The 24,601-nt window shown below is 40.4% G+C and overlaps 2 protein-coding genes across 3 annotated transcripts; one reads left to right on the top strand and one right to left on the bottom strand.

The window, feature by feature from the left end:
• Positions 1–1,319: 1,319 nt before the first annotated feature.
• On the top strand, positions 1,320–11,770 carry LOC124630289. Of its 2 annotated transcripts, XM_047164110.1 has the most exons (15): positions 1,320–1,504; positions 2,222–2,326; positions 4,114–4,164; positions 4,311–4,431; positions 4,693–4,895; positions 5,481–5,621; positions 6,037–6,189; positions 7,002–7,079; positions 7,786–7,931; positions 8,334–8,412; positions 8,528–8,574; positions 8,814–8,981; positions 9,317–9,487; positions 9,758–9,961; positions 10,220–11,770. In XM_047164110.1, the coding sequence occupies exons 1-15, from the start codon at positions 1,441–1,443 to the stop codon at positions 10,466–10,468; spliced, it is 1,980 nt and encodes a 659-aa protein (XP_047020066.1). In that variant the 5' UTR covers positions 1,320–1,440; the 3' UTR covers positions 10,469–11,770. The 2 variants fall into 2 exon arrangements, with proteins under 2 accessions (XP_047020066.1, XP_047020067.1); XM_047164111.1 differs by lacking the exon at positions 4,114–4,164.
• Positions 11,767–24,540, bottom strand: LOC124630288 (importin-13). Its single transcript, XM_047164109.1, has 17 exons — positions 24,186–24,540; positions 23,800–23,967; positions 23,462–23,578; positions 23,060–23,172; positions 22,349–22,531; positions 21,755–21,941; positions 21,334–21,546; positions 19,803–19,979; positions 18,083–18,317; positions 17,522–17,706; positions 16,320–16,472; positions 15,661–15,825; positions 15,156–15,293; positions 14,579–14,786; positions 14,053–14,190; positions 13,338–13,518; positions 11,767–12,154 (listed from the first exon to the last, which is right to left on the bottom strand). The coding sequence occupies exons 1-17, from the start codon at positions 24,336–24,338 to the stop codon at positions 12,034–12,036; spliced, it is 2,835 nt and encodes a 944-aa protein (XP_047020065.1). The 5' UTR covers positions 24,339–24,540; the 3' UTR covers positions 11,767–12,033.
• Positions 24,541–24,601: the final 61 nt, after the last annotated feature.

Genomic DNA, 24,601 nt, shown 5'->3' with positions numbered 1-24,601 from the left:
ATAGGTTCTTTACTGCACTGTTAACACGAAATCCAAATATTTTGGAAATCGGTCCCAGAGGTCCCGAAAAAAACCGGTTATAATGTTAAACTTGAACAGTCACTTTATAAAGCCCAAGCCATTTGCCCAGTAGTGGGAATGGTTAGAATAGGTTCTTTACTTCACTCTTAAGACGGACTCCAAATATTTTTGAAATCGGTCCCAGAGGTCAAGAGAAAAACCGGTTCTAATGTTAGCCAGCCATTGTTAGCTAGCCATTTTAAGCAGCCACAAACCTAACAACCTTCTTTTCTTGAAATAACATTCAGATAGTTAGTGGTTTCACTGTTAACAGGATAAAATAACAGAAATAGACGTTTAAAGGTAATTGTTGCTTCTCTTGCTTTTCAGTCTCTATCTACTACAATCAGTCCTAAGTTCGTGTAGCGTCATGCAACTAATATCCGTAATGGCAATGGAAAAATCTTATCAGGACGAATTAAATAAGCTCGAACACGAGGTAGTAAATAGTTACCGTTGAGGAGTTCCCTCGTCTCACTGTCGTCTCCATCGGCAGGTCAGGTCTTAACCTCCACAGTTTTGTGGTGTCGGAGACATATACCCGAATGACAAGTTTTTATTCGATATGTGCTTACAATTTCCGAGAGTTCCCTATTGTTTTAAGGTTTCTATCACCAGACCCTGGACCGAATAACAAAGGAACTATTTGGAAAGTAAATCCTTTCAAACAATAAAATGATTGTTTATATCGGTTGGTAAACGACGGAGTTAATATGCACGTACTTACGTAAAAAGAATACAAACGAACTGAGTGAGAAACTCCTCCATTTTTTGAAGTCGGTAAAAAAAATTCTCGTTCAATACCTCGTATTTGTCGATTAATATTATAATGCATTTCAATTAAGGTAATAAAAGTGGAATAGTTAAGAGTTCGTAAGGATGTTTTTCGTAATATTGAATAAGAGTCAAACCAGTTTTTCTCAGGACTCCCGGGATAGATTTCGAAATATTTCGGTCTGGGACCTATTATAAGCCTATGGAACATAATACACTATGCAGTTACTGTGGGCAACTCTTGAGCCCAACTTCCATACAAAGAATAGCATTGTCCTTTAGATTCGATATAAAGATGACTCTTTGTTACATTGAAGTCAGATTCATAAGCCTCTAAGCACGAAATTAAAATTACTATTTAGTTTATTTTTAAATAATGTACTCAAGAAAGTAAAGAAAGAAAAATCGCTAGGCTAGGTTTGTCAAAATCAGATGTCAGTTCACGTAGATGTCAATATATTATAGTGTTGAGTCAGTGTCATTCTATTGTCTATCGTGTTCTCAGACCGTGCTACTGTATTATTTTGTGTGAAAGGCAATAATGTTTAAGACATTAGTTACATGATCATGAATTTGTGCTAATACTTATTGAAATTACAATTTAAAATGGGTAGCAGAAAAGAGAGTTTGAAGAAATCGTTGGGGATATCGGAGTACCCATGGAGCTCAGGTACAGTAATGGTCACAATAAAAACAAGTGTTGTAGGTACCTTCATTGGCATTGATCAACAAATCCAGAATGGTAATTTAGATTTTGAACAAATAAATGTGTGTTATTCAAATAATTGGATTGCATACACAATATTTTTATATTGTTAGTGGAATATATTGATCTTGTTGTATTTGCTATGAAATTGTTTGTGTACAGAGTACCTTTGCGATGTTGCTTGAGTAACTACGTTGTAGGTAGCTACTCATGTACAGCCTTGTTAACAAAGCTATCTATATCCACGAAATGTTGTATACTTGTGTATTAATACAATTTTATACCAATATTTTTATCAAAATGTGGGTAAGGGAATAAAAAGATAAAAATCTGGCCTCTGTTGCTATGTGGAAAAAATGGTTTTAGTAATGAGAGCAAGTTATATATGTACCTTTTCTCTTGAAATATACAAATAGGGTTAAGAAAAAGTGTGTGTTTTCTTTTGTTGTTCATCCGGCAGAAGTACCCACTTTTGAATTTGATATTAATATTTTTGGTTATTTTATAATTCACTTCTCTATTGGAAGGTGGTTAATTAAAATAATGAATAAAAGATGGTCTAAAAAAAGTAAGAAAATTTAAATCACAAAAGCCAAAAAACAACAGAATAAAAGCTTACAAAAAGGAAGTCTTTCTATTATATTTTTATGGAGGTACCTACACTTTTTTTTTTAATTCTAGATGAAGAGGACAGTAGTGCCTTACAGCCTGTGCAGGTAGTGAGGAGGCAATCAGATGAGCCCCGGCCCAGTGTTGCTGATATGCCAGGAACAAGCACTGCTAGTGGTAAATATTATACTTGCCTTAACTAAATAATTATTATGCATGTTCAATTACTCTAGCGGTGGTGATTTAAAGTAAAAAGCAAATTGATTTTGCCAAATAGGAGAGAAGTTACTTGCAATGATTTTTAGGTATTTCACAGTAACAGCCATTAATAACTTAGTGGAATATGTTCTAAGATTTTTTAATGAAAAAGCTGCATCAAAATTGGCTTATTATTTAATTAAGAGCTCTGATATTGCAGACATATAAGGGCCTACTTCAAACTTTTATTACCTATCAGTTTTAGTGGAGCATAAAAATTTGAGTTTGCTGTTATAAAGTATTAATTTAACCAATACAGGTACCATGCACATTAATTTTAAAAATACTCTAAGGTTGTTCATACTAAAAGAGAGTTTGGTTTGTATTAATAACAGTAGTCCAAAATCATTGTGTATCAAAGATTTGCACAGCCTTGTGCATGAAGAACCTTATTCAAGATTATTTTCGTACACCTGATGTTACCTTTACTAATAAATTGTTATTTCTTTATGACTAATTTCATTATTTGTTATTAATTTTGTATCATTTGTGGTTAAAGTGTATCATCCTTACTAATATTATAAATCGGAAAGTGAGTTTGTTTGTTTGTTTGTTTGTTTGTTCCGCTTTCACGCCGTAACTACTGAACCGATTGCTTTGAAATTTTGCAGACGTAAAGTTAGAAGTCCGGATTAAATAATAGGGTACTTTTTATCCCGAAAAAAATAGATATTCCCGAGGGAAAACAAAAATATTGTTTGCTTGATGGATGGATTGTAGATGGCGCTGTGTGTCGTTTAAAACAAGGTAATATATTGCAAACGAATATAAACATGTAAATTTAGAAGCTAAATGATACGATAATGAATCCCCGAAAATGAGGAATTCCCGAGGGATGATGTACAATTTGTTTAATCGTCTAAACTGTTTTTTTTTACATCTACTTATATATTGCAAACGAATATGAACATATAAATTTAGAAGCTAAATGATACGATAATGAATCCTCGAAAATGAGGAATTCCCGAGGGATGACGTACGATTTGTTTTATCGTCTTAACTGTTTTTTTTACATCTACTTATCCTGAATTAACTATAATTCAACGAATTACTAATTGGTATAAGTATTAGTTAAGTTATTTCGTTCTTGAGGTATGCGATAGATGGCGGTGGGTGTTTTTAAAACGTGGTAACGATGTGTTTTTAAAATACATAAGAAGTGGAATGATAGCTTTTTAAAACGTGGTGACGTTGTTTTTTTTAAGATACGTAAGAAGTGCAATGATATCTCGCGCTTTAACCTGTAGCTCATTGTTCAATCGCGAGCTTCCCGATAGCTCGATAGATGGCGTTGTGCTTTTCTGTATCGTGGTGTTAAGGTTCGCCGCGAATTAGTCTGTTTTGAAATCAGTGGGGCCCAGTAGCGCCAGGGCCAGCCGCGGCTGCGGGTTGTTCGAAAGAGGTACCGCGGCCCTGGTATATAAAAGGCCTAGGACGGAACACGACGATTTTAGTCAGTAAGAGTCTGACACTCCCTCACCGCTGCTAACCCACAGCGGGAGGGGTGAACCGAATTCCACGCGGGCGAAGCCGCGGGCGGAAAGCTAGTCTTATATAATTAACACAGTGATTACTAACTCCTCATCTTTTTTTTTGTTTCATTTATTTCCTAGCTATTGTGTCCAGAATCTTATATAAAAGATTTTCTTCAACTTTGATATGATGAATGGATTGTGTTCATTGGTTGTTTGATTGATCATCTTTAGATGATACGTGGTGGAGAGAGCAGAGTGCCAGCCAGCCTGAGCATGCAACCGGTGGGTATTCACTAATTTAGCTTATTTTCCATAAATAATAATATTTTATGTACAGCTCATAGTAGACTTCAAATACATCATTTACTAACAATGTTTGTGATAATATAGCTTTCATGCAACTTTCATGTTTAATCTTTTATTTGTAGGTTCACAACAAACGCCTTCTTCGCCTGCGACCGTAAGGAAGCAGCAGGCTAAGATGGACAGAGCTCTGTTCTGGTCAATCATCAATAACACTCCAAGACCTTCCAATACTCCAGTCACACGGTAATAATGAGTTTCAGTATGTAAAAGTTATTCAAAGTGATCTACAATGAATTATATTATTAGCACTAGCAGTGTTTTAAATTGTTTTATTGCCATAAATAAAGTAACATAGGCCCAAGTTCACTAACAGCATAAACATCAGTATCTTTAAAACAACTGTTTAATATGAATTTTCATGTGCAATTTTAAAAGTCAAGGATGGTTTTAAGTGGTTGGTGAACTTGGGCCTTTGTGAAAACTATTTGACTGTTTTGTTGAAAGGCCCAGGCTGTGCGAAGTGCCTCTAACGATGCTATCCCCGCCGTCGGGGCCGCCGCGGTCGGAAGCCCGGGATTCGCGCCGCAGCGACCGGCCGTCCACGTCTGCGACAGACATACGCCGCATCCTCGCCTTCAAGAAGCTCACGAGAAGCTTGCATAACCTCACGTACAAGGGTCCTTCTAACACGCATCCTGCTACGAGGCGTTAGTATTTTTATTACTTCCTATTTATATAGAACTAGCTTCTGCCAGCGGTTTCACCCGCATCCCGTGGGAACTACTTCCCGTACCGGGATAAAAAGTAGCCTATAGGCTTCCTCAATAAATGGGCTATCTAACACTGAAAGAAATTTTCAAATCGGACCAGTAGTTCCTGAGATTAGCGCGTTCAAACAAACAAACAAACAAACTCTTCAGCTTTATAATATTAGTATAGATAATATAAGCGACAACTTACCGGTTGTATTGGAGCCCCACGGCGAACTTAGTACCAAACTATTGCATAAGACGAATTGACGCCTCATCGACGAGTACGATGGTTGTTGTACGACGAGAACGAACTAAATGTACTGTATAAATTCAAATTATCAATAACAATATTCCTACCAGAAAAGCTCCACAAATCATTTGAAACTGCCAAAACAAAGACCTCCTTTACAGTGCCGAATTTCGTGTATGTTATTGTCTTACGAAGACTTTCTTAAGGCTCATACATGTCATTGGTTTATAGTCCAAAATAAGGTATTACAACATGAACTACTGTTAGTCATCGTGATTAATTAACCCCAGGTTTGGCCGTGAGCGTGGGATCGTCCCGCAGTCCGTTATTCACGCCGTCACTGCCATCGGACGCGGCTTCCAACCCCAGGACCCGGGCGACCTCTAGCAGATCGCAGCTCCCACGCAGCTCAATGAGATACCCCCATAGAAGTATGTGTTCTTTGTTTAAATAATATAGCTGTTAAATTGGCTTGGTTATTGATCTGATTGCTTGAATAAAAACAGAAGAATTTTGGGCTCTTATGTGTAATTTTGGGATCTATATGGAAATATGTAAAAGCGTTTTACTTGGTTTCGTTAACAAATTTTTTTGTTGCATTTTAACATTAGGTACTACCCCTATATAAAAATTGTGGTCCTTACTTTTGCGGTCACTCTATCGTATCACAACTAAGAGGAATATTTAATGTGTGCTATAACAGGCAATTTCATTTATAAAGGAATACGGCCAGTTGCCAATATTTATGTTAATCATTCAATAATTTCTTAAGACCCATCAAATTATCATATGTCACGATCAACCATCACATATACAAGGCAAACAGGCTCAAAGATATCTCCATAGATTACGCATCAGGCTACCACCTGGACATACTCCCGGAGCAGGCTATATCAGGTCGCTGCCGGGCGCCGCGGCCCGGCGTCGCGTCCGACATCGACACCAGCCCGCCGGCACCTGAGCCACATCACTACGTCAATGTCGACCAGTCTGATGATGGTGAGTCCTTCTATATTGTATCTAGCTGTATACTGTTGCACCTGATCTCTCAGGTCGTGTAGGATTGTCGTCCCATCGGCTAAGAAAGTGAAGGAATAGAGGCTGCACCTGTGTAGTCTGCGCAAGTGCTTCTGCACTAGGTTTAATACGTCCTGCGGAGCTGACTGATCTTCTTATATGATTGAACATCGTTGGTCTAGTGGTCGCAAGCGCGGCTACTGTACTCGAGGTCTCGGGTTCGATTCCCGGGTCAGGCCGAAATCGCTTTGTGGGTTTTCTTAAACTTTCACAATACAGTCCGTAGTCTGGAAGTTGGTGATTGATTCACCCGTGCATCGGAGAGCACGTAAATGTCGGTCCTGCGCCTGATCTCTACCGGTTGTGTCGGATTGCCGTCCCATCGTGCTATGAGAGTGAAGGAATGCACCTGTGTCTGCGCAAATGCTCGTGCACTATAATATGTCCTGTGCAGCTGGCTGATCTCCTTAAATGAGAACAGCCGCCGTGGCCGAAATCGGCCGTGGACGCCATTATGATTGGACAGCCGCCGTGGCCGAAACTAGCTTTATTATTGTATCAAGCTGTTGTTGGTTGCCCTGGCGCCCATACCTCTATATATTGTATCAAGCAGTTTGCGTTTGCACTGACGTCCGTAAGGAACTTCGCAACTTCGCTAAAAAGCTAAAATATTTTTTTCTATTGTTTTTATCTCAATTGGCACGGTCTCACCACTTCGCATTACAGTTAATATTATTTTCGTGGTAAGTGAAAAAATGGCTTTATTTATTGTTAAAATAATTTGGTGGTTGTAGATGTGGAAGCAGTGTCGGAAACACCCGCTACAGCTGAGCAGAACGATGACAATAACGCCGAGGAAGAACATGCTGAGAGTAAGCTATATCTATCTATATTATCTATTTATTTATTATTTATTGAATATTTAACATTATGGAAGACATTACACTTATTCAGCGGGGCCCAGTAGGGCCAAGGCCTGCCGGGGCTGCGGGTTGTTCGAAACAGTTACCGCGGCCCTGGTACATAAAAGGCCTATGACGGAACACGACGGTTTTTAGTCAGTAAGAGTCTGACACTCCCTCACCGCTGCTAAACCACAGCGGGAGGGGTCATTTGATGATTTTTGACGTTACACTTATTTATACGTATATCGAAATTAATCTGCTAAATTCTCTATTTAAAACACATATTAAACAGGCAATTATAAACAATTACAGCGCTTTCACACGGGTGGATTTTTGTCGCGCGTACCAAACAGTTTTCAACGTTGTCTTTTGCACCAGTAGGCAATTGTCAATTACTTGCTACCAACCCTACGGACCGAGTGATGTCGTACTGAAAATTTGCTAGTGTGAAATTGTTATACTAAACTGTTGTACATAATGTCAATAACTCAGTTCTGGAACCCTTAACAAAATGCATTTATTTATTTATTGCAAAATGTATCCTGTCCATGTGATACACACATGTGTTGTCGTAAATACGATAAGTTTTACTTAAAATTTACATAGGACTAAATAATACTGTTTAATTATTAACTAGAGTTGCAACCGCGTATAAACACAATACACATTTCAGCGCCAACTCACGACGCTTCAGCGGGCGCCATCTCGCTGGAAGAAGAGATAGTGGAAGTGGACGCCCCGGACGAGCCGGACACCGCGCCCACTGTGGACGTCGAGTCTGATGCCCCGGAGCCGCATATTAGCAATGAGAATAACGCCGTACGTATACAATACTAGCTTAGTTTTGCGAGCGGTTTCACCTGCATCCTGTGGGAACAAGTACTTCGATAAAAAGTAGCCTATAATTAATTAAAACCAGTTCCTAATCATCTCATCGTCTCCCGAACCTTTTCCTAACTATGTTGGGGTCGGCTTCCAGTCTAAACGGATGCAGCTGAGTACCAGTTTACAAGGAGCGACTTCCTATCTGACCTGCTCAACCCAGTTACCCGGACAGGCCAATTCCCAATATTCTATGATATTATGTGAAGCGTCATTTTAAGTCATATGACGTAACTTCTACCCCATTGTGAAAGTTATAATTCGGGTTTATGCTGAACGGATTGAAGTCAAGTTATTATTTCTATCGACACAGTAACATGTGCAGTTGTATCTTTGCAGGCGGCCACAACTTCTGATGAGAATGCTGAGTCAGCTCAGCCACAATCGCCCTTCCATGGCATTAAAAGGAAAAGGGAGAGTAAGTTCACTTGGGAAAACCGTGTAATTATTGACATAAGTTTATCATTTTATTTACATCCTATAGCATGTCTATGTAAAAATTAATTATGTCTTACTGACTTTTTTTATTTTAGCAAATGAAGAAAATGCAGAGCCCTATTCTGTCCAAGAGTTTAACCAAGTGAGTGTTTTGTGTGTATTGGAGCGTTTGACAATCATTAATCTTCTTATTATCGAGTGGCAGCAGAATTAAATACCTAGCAAGTCCTGATGGCAGAGTTTTTTGAAATCTAGTCCTCTATTCTAATTGTAAACATTCAAATATGAGTATAATCATATAGTAATTGGTAATTTTGCACAAGCCCGTAAGTGGGGACACTTGTGTGTAGTAGGCGCCTTAGTGACACTAGTGCCTTGCAGAGTTTACTCCGTCTGCTGGAGTGCCCGGTGTGCCTGGAGTGGATGGAGCCGCCCATCTCGCAGTGCCGCCGCGGCCACCTCGTGTGCAGCCGCTGCCGCATGCGCCTCGCCTCCTGCCCCGTCTGCCGGACCACCTTCTCGTCGGTGCGGAATAGAGCTATGGAGGGGGTATGTACAGTTACGTTTCTATGTGCACCTCGAACCTTCTAAATTCTAGTGACGCCATTTAAATAATTACTTTAAATGAGAGGGAATCATTAATTATGTATTGATTTTGCTAATCTACTTACTCTTATTGCTAACGCTGCCAAAAGTGTCTCTACAAATCCAACATCTTTCCTCCCTTCCCTCTGATCTTTGTTTCTTACACAATCCATTAGTAAGTGAATTAAGAAAATATACTCAATACTGTTACATGCTACACAATCGGGATGTAACTTTTACCATGAACACGTTCTTTTTGTATGGCCACTGATCTAGAAACTTGTAAATTGTATCTAAAGGTGGCGGAGATGTTGCGTTACCCGTGCCGGCACGGGTGCGGGCGCGAGGTGCGGCTGCGGCGGCGCGGGCCGCACGAGGCGTCGTGCGCGGCGCGGCGCTACCACTGCCCCGCGCCGCCCTGCGCCCGCCATCCGCCGCTGCCACATCATGATCTCGCTCACCACTTCCAGGTAACACCACCATTTTAGAAGGTCAGGAATAACTGTGATGTTGCAGTTGATGGTACGTCCCTTCGAATCCGCGTGAACCATGGTGCCACGATCGAATTTATCAATCCACTTCATTACGGTTTGTGCATATAATATCAACTTATGGACATAATGAGTGACCATAACCACGCTAACTATGATTTCTTATAGATTTAACTCAGCAGTATGCTACATAACTGGTCTGCATTTATTTCGTTCCACATCTACTTTACCTGTCCTGTTATATTTCAGTGCAAGCACCTCCCGATCCTGAAGATCGGCAGGAAGCACAAGTTCTCGATGAAGGTGAACTCGGAGCAGCACGACACGTGGCTCATCATGGCATTGGACGAGTTCTTCCATCTGCGTGTTGACGTCGACATCCGCACGTGGGGCGTCATTGTGTATGTCGCTTATATTGGACCCAAGCGTAAGGCGAAGCATTATACTTATGAGGTCAGTTCTACATAATTTTGGAGTTTTGGTTGCTAAGCTACTTTGCCTACTAAGTGTTTGCTTACTTTTGAACTTTTAAAATGATGAGTGGTGAATTCTGACTTTTTGTAATTTACGATCTGCATGTGTAGTAGTACTTTGGAGTTGACGGTACATAATAATTGTTTATGAAAAAGAAACACTTTTTATATATTGTTGCTTGTGTGATAATAATAATTTAAGTCTGGAAGTACATTTTCATTTGTTTTGTTACGCCAGGTCACAGTGGAAGGTCACCACAACTCTCGAAGTCTGAAGTACGCGCGAGCCACTCACAGCGACCTTGAGAGTCCGTCCTTGAATGTGAGCCGTCAGGACTGCTTCCACCTGACCTTGGACCAGGCGCTCAACTTCCTTCGCTTCAAGAACAGGCACTGCGAGCCCGACAAATTCTTGGACTTCGATGTCGAAATTGGCAAATGTCAAAGCGCCAACTCTCAGGAATCTAAAGATGACTCCGATTCTTAAACTGTATGAAGAAAATATAGATCTACTTTCGTGCAATCGCGCAGAGTTATAAACGCTGCGATTACGGCGGAATATGCATGTTCTCGAATGTATTTGTATGAAGCAGCCGCGTTGTTTAAGTGAACTGCTCAACAAAGTGAAACTTTTGTGTAAAAACTTTGAATCTGTACTATCGCATTCTATTTAAAACTCATTATACTTTGTTGTTTATTACAAGGATTCAGCAAGATGTCAGTAGTTAAACTCTCTGATTAAATGTTGTCGTTACGAGGAAGACCTTACAAGTTGTCTTTTCACAGTATCTTGTCTCAAGAGGTCCAACAAAATATGTATTGTGTTTCTTGGCAGTAGAGGACTAACAGAGGGAAGGAATCAAATCATGAAGCTTGTAAATCTTGCCCCGGACCCCTGAAGGTCCTAGTCCGCCACTGTTCGTTGGAAATAGCTCATCGCTCGGCTTGGATTTAAATTCTATATCAGACGTGCTCTTATTGGAACCTAGTGATAATGCCCTACGTATACAACGCCTAGTAAATATTAAGATCTTATTCGTGTAGTCGTAGAACGCTCAGTGTTGGTATTTATACGGTTCTATCAGATAATATTAGCCATGTTAGGGTTGCCAGACTTTTACTATTTAGCCGGTCAGTTTTGGCTTTTTACACCTTTGTCCGGCTAAACTTTCTTAGACTTTCGAATTTATGTTATGATGAGGAGAATAATAACAATGCACACTGTCCATGACAAAATCTTCCTATGTAAAAACTATAACTTTCAAAATTCATCCGCCTTTCCAAATATTTTTTACTTGGCAACCATAGTCATGTAAGAGTAGGTTTATACTAACTTCAGCTCCGAGTTCTATATGATAATAAATAAATCATTGTTGTAAGGCATTTCCATGTTATGTTTTGATCTACAAATTTAATACTATACGTTTAAACTTAATTTATAAGGGACTACTCACACTTAATCAGCTCTATTCAGCTTATGTCCATAGAAAACAACGGTTTTATATGAAGATGCGTACGCATCCATTCGCTTTCCGCATTTATTTGAGAAGCTGACCGTCTTCGCAGCGTATTCCGTACGTAGTAGATAGAAGCATTTTAGCGGAGATAACACTCTTACGCCGCTGTACGCGGAAGATAGAAGTAAAACTGTATAAGTGTGACCAAAATCGTTCAGCGAAACGTGAATAGAGCTGAATAAGCGTGCGTAGTCCCTAAATCGTTAGTGTAAGTTGTAATATTAATTTAGTGTTCTTCATAAAATATTTTAAAAATAAAGCCAAGAAATATTTTTTGCTATTTTTATTTACTTTAGATCTCTAAAAAGACATCCTTACGGCTATATACAGATGATATCACGATTTCATGAATTATTTACAATGTAAAGTTTTTACAATATTATTAAATACCCTACTGATGTAGTTTTGCAATAAAATTATTTCATTAAGTGATTTATAAGCGATAGGAAAACATAACAATGATGTGTGTATAACAGTTTGTTAGTAGTGTCCCTGTAGGGGCGAGGTTGATATTCAACGTTTAGATATGTTGTGTTCACGCCACTAGTTGCTTGGAGGCGAGAGTCTGTCTCGCGTACTCTGTGTCCACGAGGCCGCGGCAGACTAGAGAGAACTCTTGCACCGTCTCTAGCAACCGTCGCTTACTGCTCTTCTCCCTGATAACAAAAATATCAGGACATAGAATAAATCTTGACAATTTCAAATGTAAAGTCGTATAAGTATTTTAGTGTTGGTCAAACTGCACCAAAGGGCACTGTGAGACCGTCTTCCACATAGATTTTTTCTCTAGCTGTTCACATTATATCTATGTTCTCTTAAACCCCCGAAACTACTGAACCGATATGAAAAATTCGTTCACTGCCGGAAAGCTAGACTATCCCCGAGTAACATTGGATATACAGGGTTACTGGTAAGTAGACCGCATCCTTTCAGGAGGTGATAGTATAGGTCAATACGGACAAATTTGACCCTGGGATACACTGGGCAAAAGTTAACCCGTTTCAAGATAATCGAATTTCAAGATCGGTCGTCTAGGTACACGTATAAATTTTCATTATTAGTCAAAAGTCTCGTTTTTGTGGACTTTTGTGTGTTTTTGGATAGAAGATGAATCATTTCATAATAACAAACCATAAAACTGTACAAATCACAGAGGAAATTATAGCGAACAGCAATTACTTTTTTAGTAGATATTTTCTCAAAAATATTACTCTTCATTTTTTTGTGCAGAATACTTAAAAAACATCTACATTTGTCTAGCTATCCAAAAAGCCACAAAATACACAAAAACTCGCAAAAACGAGACTTTTAACTAGTAATAAAAATGTATACGTGTACCTAGACGACTTGTAAAGAATCGATCTTAAAATTCGATTATCTTGAAACGGGTTAACTTTTGCCCAGTATATCCCAGGGTCAAATTTGTCCGTATTGACCAGTACTATCACCTCCTGAAAGGATGCGGTCTACTTACCAGTAACCCTGTATATTGTCAGATAGATACATATTGTACCTGCTTTATTAGGTAAGTACGCCAATTTTTTCACTTTTGATTTTAGAAGTAATAAAGCAAAAGCAGCTATCCTCAACACATGCCGTATAGTTAGAAAATTTTTGCAACTTGATTTAGACAATAATTTTAATGCAGTACAGAACAACCAGCAAACTTCCCAAACCCAATAGTATTAGTATTAGGATCTCACTTTGGCTTTAAGCCCGTAAGATCCTAAAAATACCAGGTTTAAATTAAAACCTGAGAAAACGAACGTTTAAAACCAAAATAATAATGATCAGACAACCTTAGTCTGATTGAGACGACAATTAAAAAATGCTACGTACTTAACAACAGCCTGTATGAACTTGTGCTTGTGCGGGTCGGTGGCATGCGGCGTGGGGAAGCCCGGCGCCGCCAGCGCCGCCCGCAGCCAGCCCGCCAGCTCCGCGTCCCGCCACGACGCGCGGTTCAGCGACAGCAGGAGTTCCGCTAGCGGCTCGATCTGGTTGCGGGGGGTTGCTCCTCCTGTATAAGTAGTTTCGTGTTAATGATGGTATCACTCATATATCTTTAATGTGCATGGTGTGTTTCCCGGCACAAAAATGTAGATTCAGAATATTTTAAATCCGATTTGGCAAGCACAAAAAAGTACCATGAGAATGAGAGGCACATAAGTGCCCGCCTGATTTTACGCCTTTTCAGGCAAAAGGCTTACTCTGAAATATTAAATCCTGACTTAACATTGAGTGACGTTTCAGTCGTAAAGCAGCTTCAAGACTGATATTGGAGTAGAAGTTATGTGGCCGTATAGTTACCGATGCAGGAGAGTGCGGCGGCAGTGAGCGCGGGGGCTCGTGGCTGCAGACACAGCGGCCGCTGCGCCGCCAGCGCCGACAGCCAGCCGCATGCTGATACACAATATGTGGTGCATAGTTACCGATGCAGGAGAGTGCGGCGGCAGTGAGCGCGGGGGCTCGTGGCTGCAGACACAGCGGCCGCTGCGCCGCCAGCGCCGACAGCCAGCCGCATGCTGATACACAATATGTGGTGCATAGTTACCGATGCAGGAGAGTGCGGCGGCAGTGAGCGCGGGGGCTCGTGGCTGCAGACACAGCGGCCGCTGCGCCGCCAGCGCCGACAGCCAGCCGCATGCTGCACGAGAACCGGCCACCTCCCACATGCGGACGCAGCCGCATGCTGACATACAAAAAATATACATTAAATACTAAATGATAATTGTATTTAGCAGTTAAGTTTTAAAACTTTTGGTCTGAAGAAAAAAACAAACTAGTTGGCAAAATAAACTTAGGAAGGAAACACTTGAGATTGTGAGATTTGTTCGAGTCAGCAATTTCAACCAAAATGTGGTCAAAAGTGAATATAAACACAGCTATCATGTTGACAACTGCTATGTATTTTATAATTTAAGCTTCGTCAAGAATAGAGTCAAGAATAGAATAAAAATTGAAAATAACAAGTGAGATTCAAACACTGAGATGAAATCTGCTAAGAAAGTAGTGGGCCTTTGGAAAATCTGGAAACAAGTAAAACTGTAGGAAATCACTTAATCAAAACAAACAGTCACCTAATTCGACTAAATCCGGCAGCAGATCTTCCAACCAGTCGACAAACTGGGGTTTCTTCTTAGTGACGGCCTGCAGTAGCGTGAAGAGTCCCTCGGTAAGGTCTGGCCGGGCGGAGGGGTCGGGGGCCAGAGCCCGTACGCTAGCGGAGACGCTTGCTTGCAGGAGAGCGCGGGCGTCTGACCACTCGCTGCCTAGAGCTAGTACCACCTACGCAGGTAATAAAGTGTTTTGATGAAACAAACTAAATATTGATTGATAACGTAACGTAAGCGTTCAAAAATGTATGAAGTGGGAGATTCAGTTGTACAAAAAAAATGTTTATTTCATTTGATGTCATGATGGTGCAATTAAAAAAAAGGGTATTGTTCAAAATCATTCAAATTCATATTGAGTCCTAAAATATGAAAGCATATTCATTGTCAGAATCAATGAGGTCTAATTCAAATATGGCTGTTCGTTTTTTAACATTTATTCCATTTTCATTACCAAAATATACAATTCTGCTTTGAGTTCCTATTTAAAACGTTAGAACGTAAATATTTTAGTACATTCATTCATAAAATTGAAGTAACTTACCAGTTTAACGACATCAAGTCCCGAAGCGCAGGGATATGTGTTGAAGCCGGCTACGATCAGCTGAGCGATGTCCGACACTAGCGGCATGCAGTCGTCGATCAGAGACGACACTGTCTGTCTCAGTATGTAGAACATTGGCTATGGGAAAATTAGACAACGTTCGAAATAAGTTGTATCAAATTTTTTATATTTTTAACAGGAATTTGAGACCCTCATAAGTGAAGATCCATCGACCATTGAAAAAACTGGCGTAGTGCGAGTCGAACTCGCGGGAACGGATCCGTACCATTATCTATAAAGCGGCCAAAAATCACGTTTGTTTTATAGGAGCTCCCTTTAATGTCATTCTAGCGGTAACATTTATGACAATATCACCCGCTTATCTATTCATTCACAGTTCATGTAATACGGCCTTGTGAAGGTGGTAACGTGGGCGCGATACTTAGTTCTGAAGAGCGCGGGACTTGGTGTCGCCGGAGCTTGCTGAGCCCTGGGTAACACTCACCTCCACTAGTGCAGGATCGTTAGCATAAGGCGGTAGCGCGGGTGCTATAGTGCGGAACAGCGCGGCGGCCAGCACCGACTGCGGCGCCAGCGCGGCCAGCAGTGCGGCGCAACACTCCGCCGCGCCAGCCGCGCGGGACTTGCTGTCGCCGGACCCTGCTGAGCCCTGGAACACACCGCTTTGTTCACTTACACTGTGCACTGCAAACCACGCACAAAGCGCAACGGCCAAAATTGTATGAAGATATGCCTAGAACGTGCGATGTGCCATTAGAAAGTATTTTTTATGTAAATCAACTTTAGCGAAGTGTCGGCGCACCTCAGCGAGCAACCGCGATGGCGACCGAAGGGAGTGCTGCGGAGGCCGGGGCGGGGGCTGCCCCGGCTGGCGAGCCCGCGGCCGCGCTCCCTTCACTTCTCCCTGCGACGCGCTTGACCACGGGCACTTACATGTTTTCGGTTGTGTGATTGACCATTGTAATTTTTACGGCATTAAAAGCCTATGTTATACAGTCCGCACAGTTTTATTTATAAAGTCCCGTTAGGGCTCCTACAGAAGATATGGGTCGACAAAGTCAAATTTAGATTGCGAGATTTAAACACGAGATTGCGAGCTTCTTTATTACATTTTAAAGAGATAAAAGTATGAGTAAAGAGTACCTGTGTAGCCAGGTCGTCTCTGAGCGAGTGTGCGAGAGGTCTTAGTAAAGGTCCGGCCGCATCAGGCTCGGCAGCCGCGAGCGCCGCGCCCGCCGCCGCGACTAGCTGGCGCCGCACCCACGCGTCTGACCGACCCGCGCTGCTCTCGAATGTCTGATAAATAATTGAATAAATAGGTAGTTTTATTTGGATGATAAATGTGTTACACTGCTGTTGGTCTGCATCAGGGCTGCCGTCACAAATCACAGATCCTCTCGAAATACATATAGAGAGTTGCTACCTAATTGCTACCAGCTACCATTAGTTGCTACCAATTGCCACCCTCGCGGTTTTGAAGATATTCAGCATCCTAAGGTGACAGCCATTCTGATATCAGGATGGCTGTCACTTTTCCCAGTGTGAAGAAACGGCGCAAAAGTATTGAGTTTTTTTTTCACCCAGAGTTGCTACCTAATTGCTCCAGAATTAAATTTTAGACCACATCGAATCCGTGGATAAAAAGATATTAAAAAAATGAGTTTTTACACCTAACAAAAATAGATTAAAAATGCAACTCTGGGAGAAAAAAAAAAACTCAATACTTTTGCGCCGTTTCTTCACACTGGGAAAAGTGACAGCCATCCTGATATCAGAATGGCTGTCACCTTAGGATGCTGAATATCTTCAAAACCACGAGGGTAGCAATTGGTAGCAACTAATGGTAGCTGGTAGCAATTAGGTAGCAACTCTCTATATGTATTTCGACAGGATCGGTGATTTGTGACGGCGGTCCTGACGCAGACTGTTGTTGTTGAAGGGGCGGATCAAGCTCTCAAATATTTAAATAAAGGAGAAGTATGTAGGGGTAGACATAGTCAGGTTGAAAATAGTGGAATGAAATTTAACTTTACTAGAGTATTCATCAACCTTTTTTGATTCTCGGATGGTAAGTTTTGGCGTTTGTGTTGTTCCTTTGGCGTTGTTAGGTACTTTTAAAATACCTATTGATTTTTTCAATTACTTTTGACCCTGATCGTACATAAGGAGACGTAGGAAGAGAGTGAGTATATTAAAAGATTAGGTACAAAAGGCAGTATATAAGGGTAGTGCATCAAAGAGGATACAAGGGGATTATAGGAGTAGTATATAAGGGAGTTCATAAGGGGTAGTAGTCAAGTAAATTTTTGATTTCCCTTATTTAAAAAAAATATATCTCCTCCTACCTGAGCGGCCTGCACAATATCAGGCGCTAACGCCGCAGCCGGGGCACTGCAGTCAGCCGCTAGCTTGCGCAGCGCCAGCGCCGCGGCGGGCGGGCAGCGCGGCAACGCGGCGCCGGCTGCGCGGACGCAGGCGCGGCCCAGCTCGCGGGCCTCGCTCACTGAGCTCACCCAGGACGCGTAACCACCTGGTACAAGGAATTACTGTTTAGTTGAACACTGTCTTATCACAAATAGTGATTGAATTAATAAATATCGCGACGCCATACACGATCGGTTAGGTAATGGTTAATTATTAGACTGTTGTACGACAAGCATGCTCATCACACAAATGTTGACCGTACCGGGAATTGAACCCGAGACTACCAGTGCGGCAATCCGGCACGCATGAATCATGCTGACACAATGATAGCACTTTAGAAGGTGGTTTATTTCAATTATAATAATTTATTTATTTATTTCAAAATCGAAGTCTTAAAATGAGTGATTAAAAGTGGTAGTAACTTTAGTATTTTTTACGTTTCTCCTTACTCGAGGTTTCTTATATCATGTTATAGAACTTACCAAGACAATCCAGCGCGGTGTTGAGCATACGTTTGTTAGTGGAAGTATGTGCTACATTGAGAGCGTGATGTATGAGCGCCACGAGAGGGGGCGGGGCTCGCTGCGCGGGGGCGGCGTCGGCCAGAGCCGCGAACACGTGAAGCGCCGCCTCTCGACCACTCTCATTGGTCGCCGCGGAGTACGCGGCTTCTACCGTCGTCCAGCACCACTCGCCTAGGACGCCGTAGCAGTACATCTGCAACGTAAGAGTGTTTAAATTTCCAATCATCATGGCATACATTTAGGATCCCACAACATTTAGGAGGCCAAAAAACAAAACACTTTAGGGTCTGTAGACAGTCTGTATTGGCCTCGTCCTATCAAATACAAACGATTACAGCAAAGCCCACGCTATTTTGAAAAATGTTTTAAATTTTGTGATCAAAATCAAGTCAAACCACAAATATTGATATCGGAGATGAAGAAAGCAGCACATGAAATATATGGATTAGAATATGCATTAAGGCACATTTCTACAAGTATAAATGGCAACTAATTGATACCAAACATTCTTAATCTAAACTTCAATAGTTATGTTCTCCACTTCGGTTATAACAAAAACCTTTTTATTAACCCCCGACGCAAAAACGACGGGGTGTTATAAGTTTGACGTGTCTGTGTGTGTGTGTGTGTGTATGTGGCATCGTAGCTCCCAAACGGATGATCCGATTGTAATGCGGTTTTTTTTGTTTGAAAGAAATGTCATTCGGGAGTGTTCTTAGCTATATTTGGTGAAAATCGGTTCAGGTCTTCAAGGTCATCAGCTCGCTGTGATAGGAATGTTACACGCTCAGTTACTTGCAAGCATAAGTGGGATCTGAAATTTGAAACACTAATGTCTTCTGGAACCACTGAGCTGGTCTGCTGTTAGGGCACGAAGATAGGAGACGTAACCCTGAACTGCCTTTTAGTAAACGCATCGAGTTTGGGCTCGTTGAATTTGTCTTGACGAGTCCTCTTCATGTTTCTAATTGACGAGAACCTGATGCTGGAAATGGGATGTGACGGATGAAACCCTGGAATGCCGGAATGAAACGGATAAACCGATTTATATTTTTGCTGAAAATCTAGTATGACCAAAGGTTAGTCTTTATTGTTTCTCAATCTGTGCAATTCTCCCAGAGCCAGTTTGTCATGAGGATTGTTAAACAGCTTCCTTTGGCCGAGATCAAATTAAATGAAAGAAGGAAAAATTAAGGAGCTCCTTCAAAAAGCGTGAAATAAAATTAAATTATAAATTTAAAAAAACCCCCGACCCAAAAAACTACGCAATTAAACCCTATAAAAAGCAAAAAATAACTTTAAACACTACGTAAGTACCAACTAAAGCATGTCAGACTAAACTAAATTTTGACGTGTCGGGGGACCGCTTTTTACCTTTAAAAATACTTACATAAATCAAATGACACCTACCTAATTACCTACCTAACATTCGTATAAAAAAACACGTATGTAAACACAATTATATACAAAGTTATAAGTAGTATATATAATGTAGTAGTATATAATTACTTCTAACGTTAGGCTAATAAATTAGAGCGGTCCCCCGACACGACAACATTTAGTTTAGTCTGACATGCTTTAGTTGGTACTTACGTAGTGTTTAAAGTTATTTTTTGCTTTTTATAGGGTTTTTTTACATTGTCACTATAACATAGTAATCAATATAGTAGCCACTAACCACAGTATCAGCGATATCCTGTCGATAACACCTTAACAACTCGAGATCATCTTTGGAAAGCGTGACGTCATTGGGCGCGGAAGACTTGGTGACCAGCGTTGCTAGGAGACGAGAGAATACCTCCCGCCATACTGGGTGGATGTCGTGCGTTCTATCCATTAGGTTTAGTATTTCATCCTGGGTGAAAGAAATGAATATGTATAAATCAGCATTTCATAATAATGTTGGGCTTTAAAAATAAATGGACTTCATATAAAATATTTAGTCATTAGAAAGAGTCTTCCAGTTAAAGGTATCATTGTCTACGTCCCCCCTCCCCCACTGTATCACTCGCCGATACCTAGAATGGTTTCTGGGCAGTCACTCGAGCAATGTTCGTGACGACATAAAAATATTGGGGAGAACTTTCAATAAGAGTAAATGATCTACTATTATTTTTTGGCGCGAAATCATCAGATGATTCCTCCCGCTGGGTGCAGCGTGACCTCTTACCATAGACATAATATTAGTAAACAGGACTGCGCATATAAACCCAAAAAACGAGCCGAGTGAAACAGCTAGTACGGAGGCTGTCTGTCCCTTTCTAATAGGGTGACTATGAGATTAAGCTATGTGAGACAAATCCGAATTTGCTAAGATTATTAAACACAGATTAGTATTGAAGTTTTAACTTACGCAGTTTGTGACCTTAAGATACTAATAAAGGCTTTTAATAATTAGCGGAAATTAGCAGTATAAAAGCAGGAAGATTCGAAGTGAAGACTGTTTTTTTTGTATTTCTACTTCATATATAGACTGCTGAGCCATTTATGTCGCCTTTCTTCATTTTTTGGGAAGCTATAACAATAGTACAACAGTTTTAAAATCCATCATCCATATTTTGACTCGTTACAAGAATTCATGGGCACCCTAGTTGTTTGGTTTACGAAAATGTTATTATTAGCTAACCTGTGGAACGATATATTGCAACCACCATAGGATTCACTTTTGCAAGTAGAAACGCAACACTTTTTCACCATTTTAATAGTTTAAATTGATTTAATACAAAAAAATATAAACAAAATTTTAAATGCTGATTACGCGCCAAGAATGTTCAGGGTTACCGCTAGAAAATAAAAAAAAGCAAAATAAAAATTTATGTTGTTTATGTTTTAATAATAAATACGAATAAATTAATGCGATTGTTATTAATTTGTTGACTTACAATTGTTAAAATAAGATAAAAATATAAGTGATTCAATTGTTTTTGGGAAGACAAAACTTTTGATCACAACATTTTTTTTTATGCTGGCAAGGTGTTAGAAAGAGACAAACAGCCTCCGTTCGAACTATCCCTCTTGGCTCGGATTTGCCTCTGTGTATTATGCAACCAATTTAGTACCTTATTGCGTTAGAATAGAGTTCATTTTCGTAAATATATATTTTGAGCGTGCGCAATCTTGTTTAGTAATATTATATCTATGCCTCTTACTGACTAAAATCCACCATGTTCACCAATCCCGCAGTCCCGGCTAGGGTAAAATGCTCTCACCTGTATAGTATACCAGAAGCCGAACGTGAGGTTAGACCTCGTCTCATGCAGCGGATAGTGTCCGGGCGCCGCCTGAGCTGCTAATACCAGCTCGATAAGCTGCCTCGCTCCCCCCGACCCCTCCACGTTGTCCCCCTCCGCCGCCTGCACTAGTGCGTGAGCGTGGCACTCGCCCAGGGAGACGCAGCAGGTTATAAGTGCTGCTAGTAGCTCCTGGGGCGAGAAACAAATATATGGTGTTAACATACTCCGTTATGTAATCTCCCTATACCTATACTTTATGTGCTTCCCCTGTAAACTTCCTTATGCACTGCCTGATATACCTGAATTTAATTTATGTAAATCACCCATATCGGAAGGACGTGCCCACAATCTTTTTTGATGGTAGGATGCGACCCTTAATCTATTCGGACGGCATTACCTCATTGATGGAGTTGGGCACGTTGTCTCTTGCCATGAGAGGCGCTGCCAGTGCCGCTAGATCGCTCAGCAGCTGCAGCGCTGAGGCGGGGTAGTGTGATGCCGCCGTCGTCCCTCCCGCTGCACGCACAGCTGATAAACACGCTTCACACGCGTCCAGCGGCGTGTCGCTTACTGCTGGATTCCATCTGGTCATACAAGAAGGTTTTAAAATCATCAGTCCACCCGTGACCACGGTCGGAGTAATTCGGCCGAAACGACGGGTGAAGAGAAAGGTGTCGTACCTTTATACATCGTATCGCGTCCCGATAGTTTACAAATAAGATCATACATAATAAGGAAAAAGACAAATAATTATGCATTTATCAAACATGAATCATAACATCAAAAAAATTATTTTGCAAATACTTCAAGTATATGTAATAGATAATTTATTCATTAACTTTGGGGAAGACTACTTCTTCCTCAATACCTCATTATTGAAGGCTCTGACATGACATGAGTTAATGTTTATTCGCATCAATGTCTGCACATTGGCCTTACATTTACACTACGTCTTTCACTGTATTGGGGAGAATTATATAGCTGTACTCACGTATACAACAGTTGCACAACGGCCAACAACGCACGACAGAGGGGCATTCTATCAGGTAGGGCTCCTGATGCGTGTTCGGCCGCATCCTCCCCTCCTAGTGTGAGCCAGCTGCAAGCGCAAGTAGCTGCCGTCACCCAGGACTGCACTGTCTGCTCGGATGGAGGCTCTTTGGTGTACTCCGTACTGGAGGGAATAAAGTACAGAATAATAATCAAAAGATAGCCAAATATATTTTTGATAAGGGTACACTGGCTTACTATGTTTACGAGTCCACCAGAGTTGGTTTGATTTAAAACTGTCTGGAGCTTAAGCATATTGTAAATTCGATTCCTATCATTCTTATGGTCAATGCAATGCTACACTTGTAATTTTAAATAAGTTTTACCTAGAAAAGGGTTGAAAATATAATAAATATCAAGGTCTTATTATATTGCAAGCATTTAATTCAAAAGCTACTACAGCTTAATAACTATAGGATGTCCAATATCATGAACTAGCTTCTGCATGCGGTTTCACCTGTATCCCGTGGGAACTACTTCCCGTACCGGGATAAAACGTAGCCTATAGCCTTCCTCGATAAATGGGCTATCTAACACTGAAAGAAATTTTCAAATCGGACCAGTAGTTCCTGAGATTAGCGCGTTCAAACAAACAAACAAACTCTTCAGCTTTATAACATTATATCTTGTGATTTACATAATATGTACTTACTTGTATACAGTTTGTAAACATCGGAGCATATCATCTAAAACAGCCGGGCAAGCCTGCTGCAGAGCGGTGCGGTTCCTGCTCCTCAATGCTGAACCCATTGTCATGCTGTTATACTGTAGAAGGAAACATTACAATTCCAGTAATAATTTAATTTATGGTTCAAAATTACCATATCTTATACTTAGGGTGCATCTATATGGTGCAAGTGGCTTGCGCATTTTGAGCCACATATATTTAAAAAAGGTGCGGGTCCAGCGACTCAGGCATGTACTAAGCAAATTACCCACCCACATAATCTTGTCACTTGCGCATGTTAACATGCACCCTATAGCATGCACCCTTAATATAATTTTGGAAAATCAATTGTTTACAATCTTACTGATATAATCATTATGTACTTACTTCTTCAGGTATCACAGTTAAAACTTCTAATAATAGTGTGGTATTTTCTACAGTAGACAGTGGCCTTAATATTGTAGCCAGGTCCACTGTGCCTTGCTGAAGGATAAATGCTGCCAACTGAAACAAAGATAGATAAAGTTTTTTTTTTCAGTATCAAAAGTAATTTAATAATTTTTCTATAGTAATGGCAGTTCTTTGTTCTATTTCATCAATATGTACTCGCAAATTACACAAACCTGAAAGTTGGCTACTTTTTAAATTTCAAATCTAAAGAACAGTGCTGAAATTTAATAAAAATAGTTTTTTTCTATATATCTCGTTTTAAAATTATAACTTACACTGATACATAATCTGTTAGTAACAATCTTGGGGCCCTTGGAGTACGTGAATACAGCCTGCAGTAATTTATCCTTCAACTCCTCGTAACTCTCCGGTGGCACCTCATTCCAGCAGCGCAGGATCTTAGTGTGCAGTGTTGTTGCAGCATAGAACTGAATCTCTGTGCCCTGATGTAAAAAATATAAGTATCATTTGTTTGAACGCAGAAGTAAAATGATATCCTTGCAATTTATTTATGTTTTTGGTTCCTTCAAATACAGCTACATGTATAAAATCTTCACAGGTTCTTTGGCAGTTGACAGTTAGTAAAAAAGTTAAATAAAATATCATACTAGGATTGACTCTTAAGAAACAACTAATCATTCAACATAATTCGGCTTATTACCTTGCTGGGTTGCAGTAATTCCCACACGAAATTCCAAGCTTCTGGGACTCTTTGCGCAGTTGTAAGCCACGCGTGGGCCTTTGCCCTTTCGCTTTGCTCTCCATTGTAGAATACAGACACTGCATATTCTAAATTCTGAGCTGAATACTCCATTTCAGCTGTCTTATACTTACTGCACTTCTGCACCAAGCTTAACTTTACGAGCGCACAAACTTTACTTCATTATATACATTATAGATTTATTTACAGAATCTACATAAGACAAACTTTACCATGATTTCAACTTAAAATACTAAAAAACAGTAATACTCTTATCGTATTAAAAGTACGTGCAATATTTTTTAGAATCCAAATAATCCAAAATAATCCAATGGCTGACGCTGACAGGTCAGCTGTAGAAATTTTTAGGTTCCATT

Source organism: Helicoverpa zea, chromosome 5 (assembly GCF_022581195.2).
Source record: "Helicoverpa zea isolate HzStark_Cry1AcR chromosome 5, ilHelZeax1.1, whole genome shotgun sequence".
Taxonomy (NCBI): Eukaryota; Metazoa; Arthropoda; class Insecta; order Lepidoptera; family Noctuidae; genus Helicoverpa; species Helicoverpa zea.
Note: the sequence above shows the minus strand (reverse complement) of the source record. Positions and strands in the feature narration are given on the sequence as shown.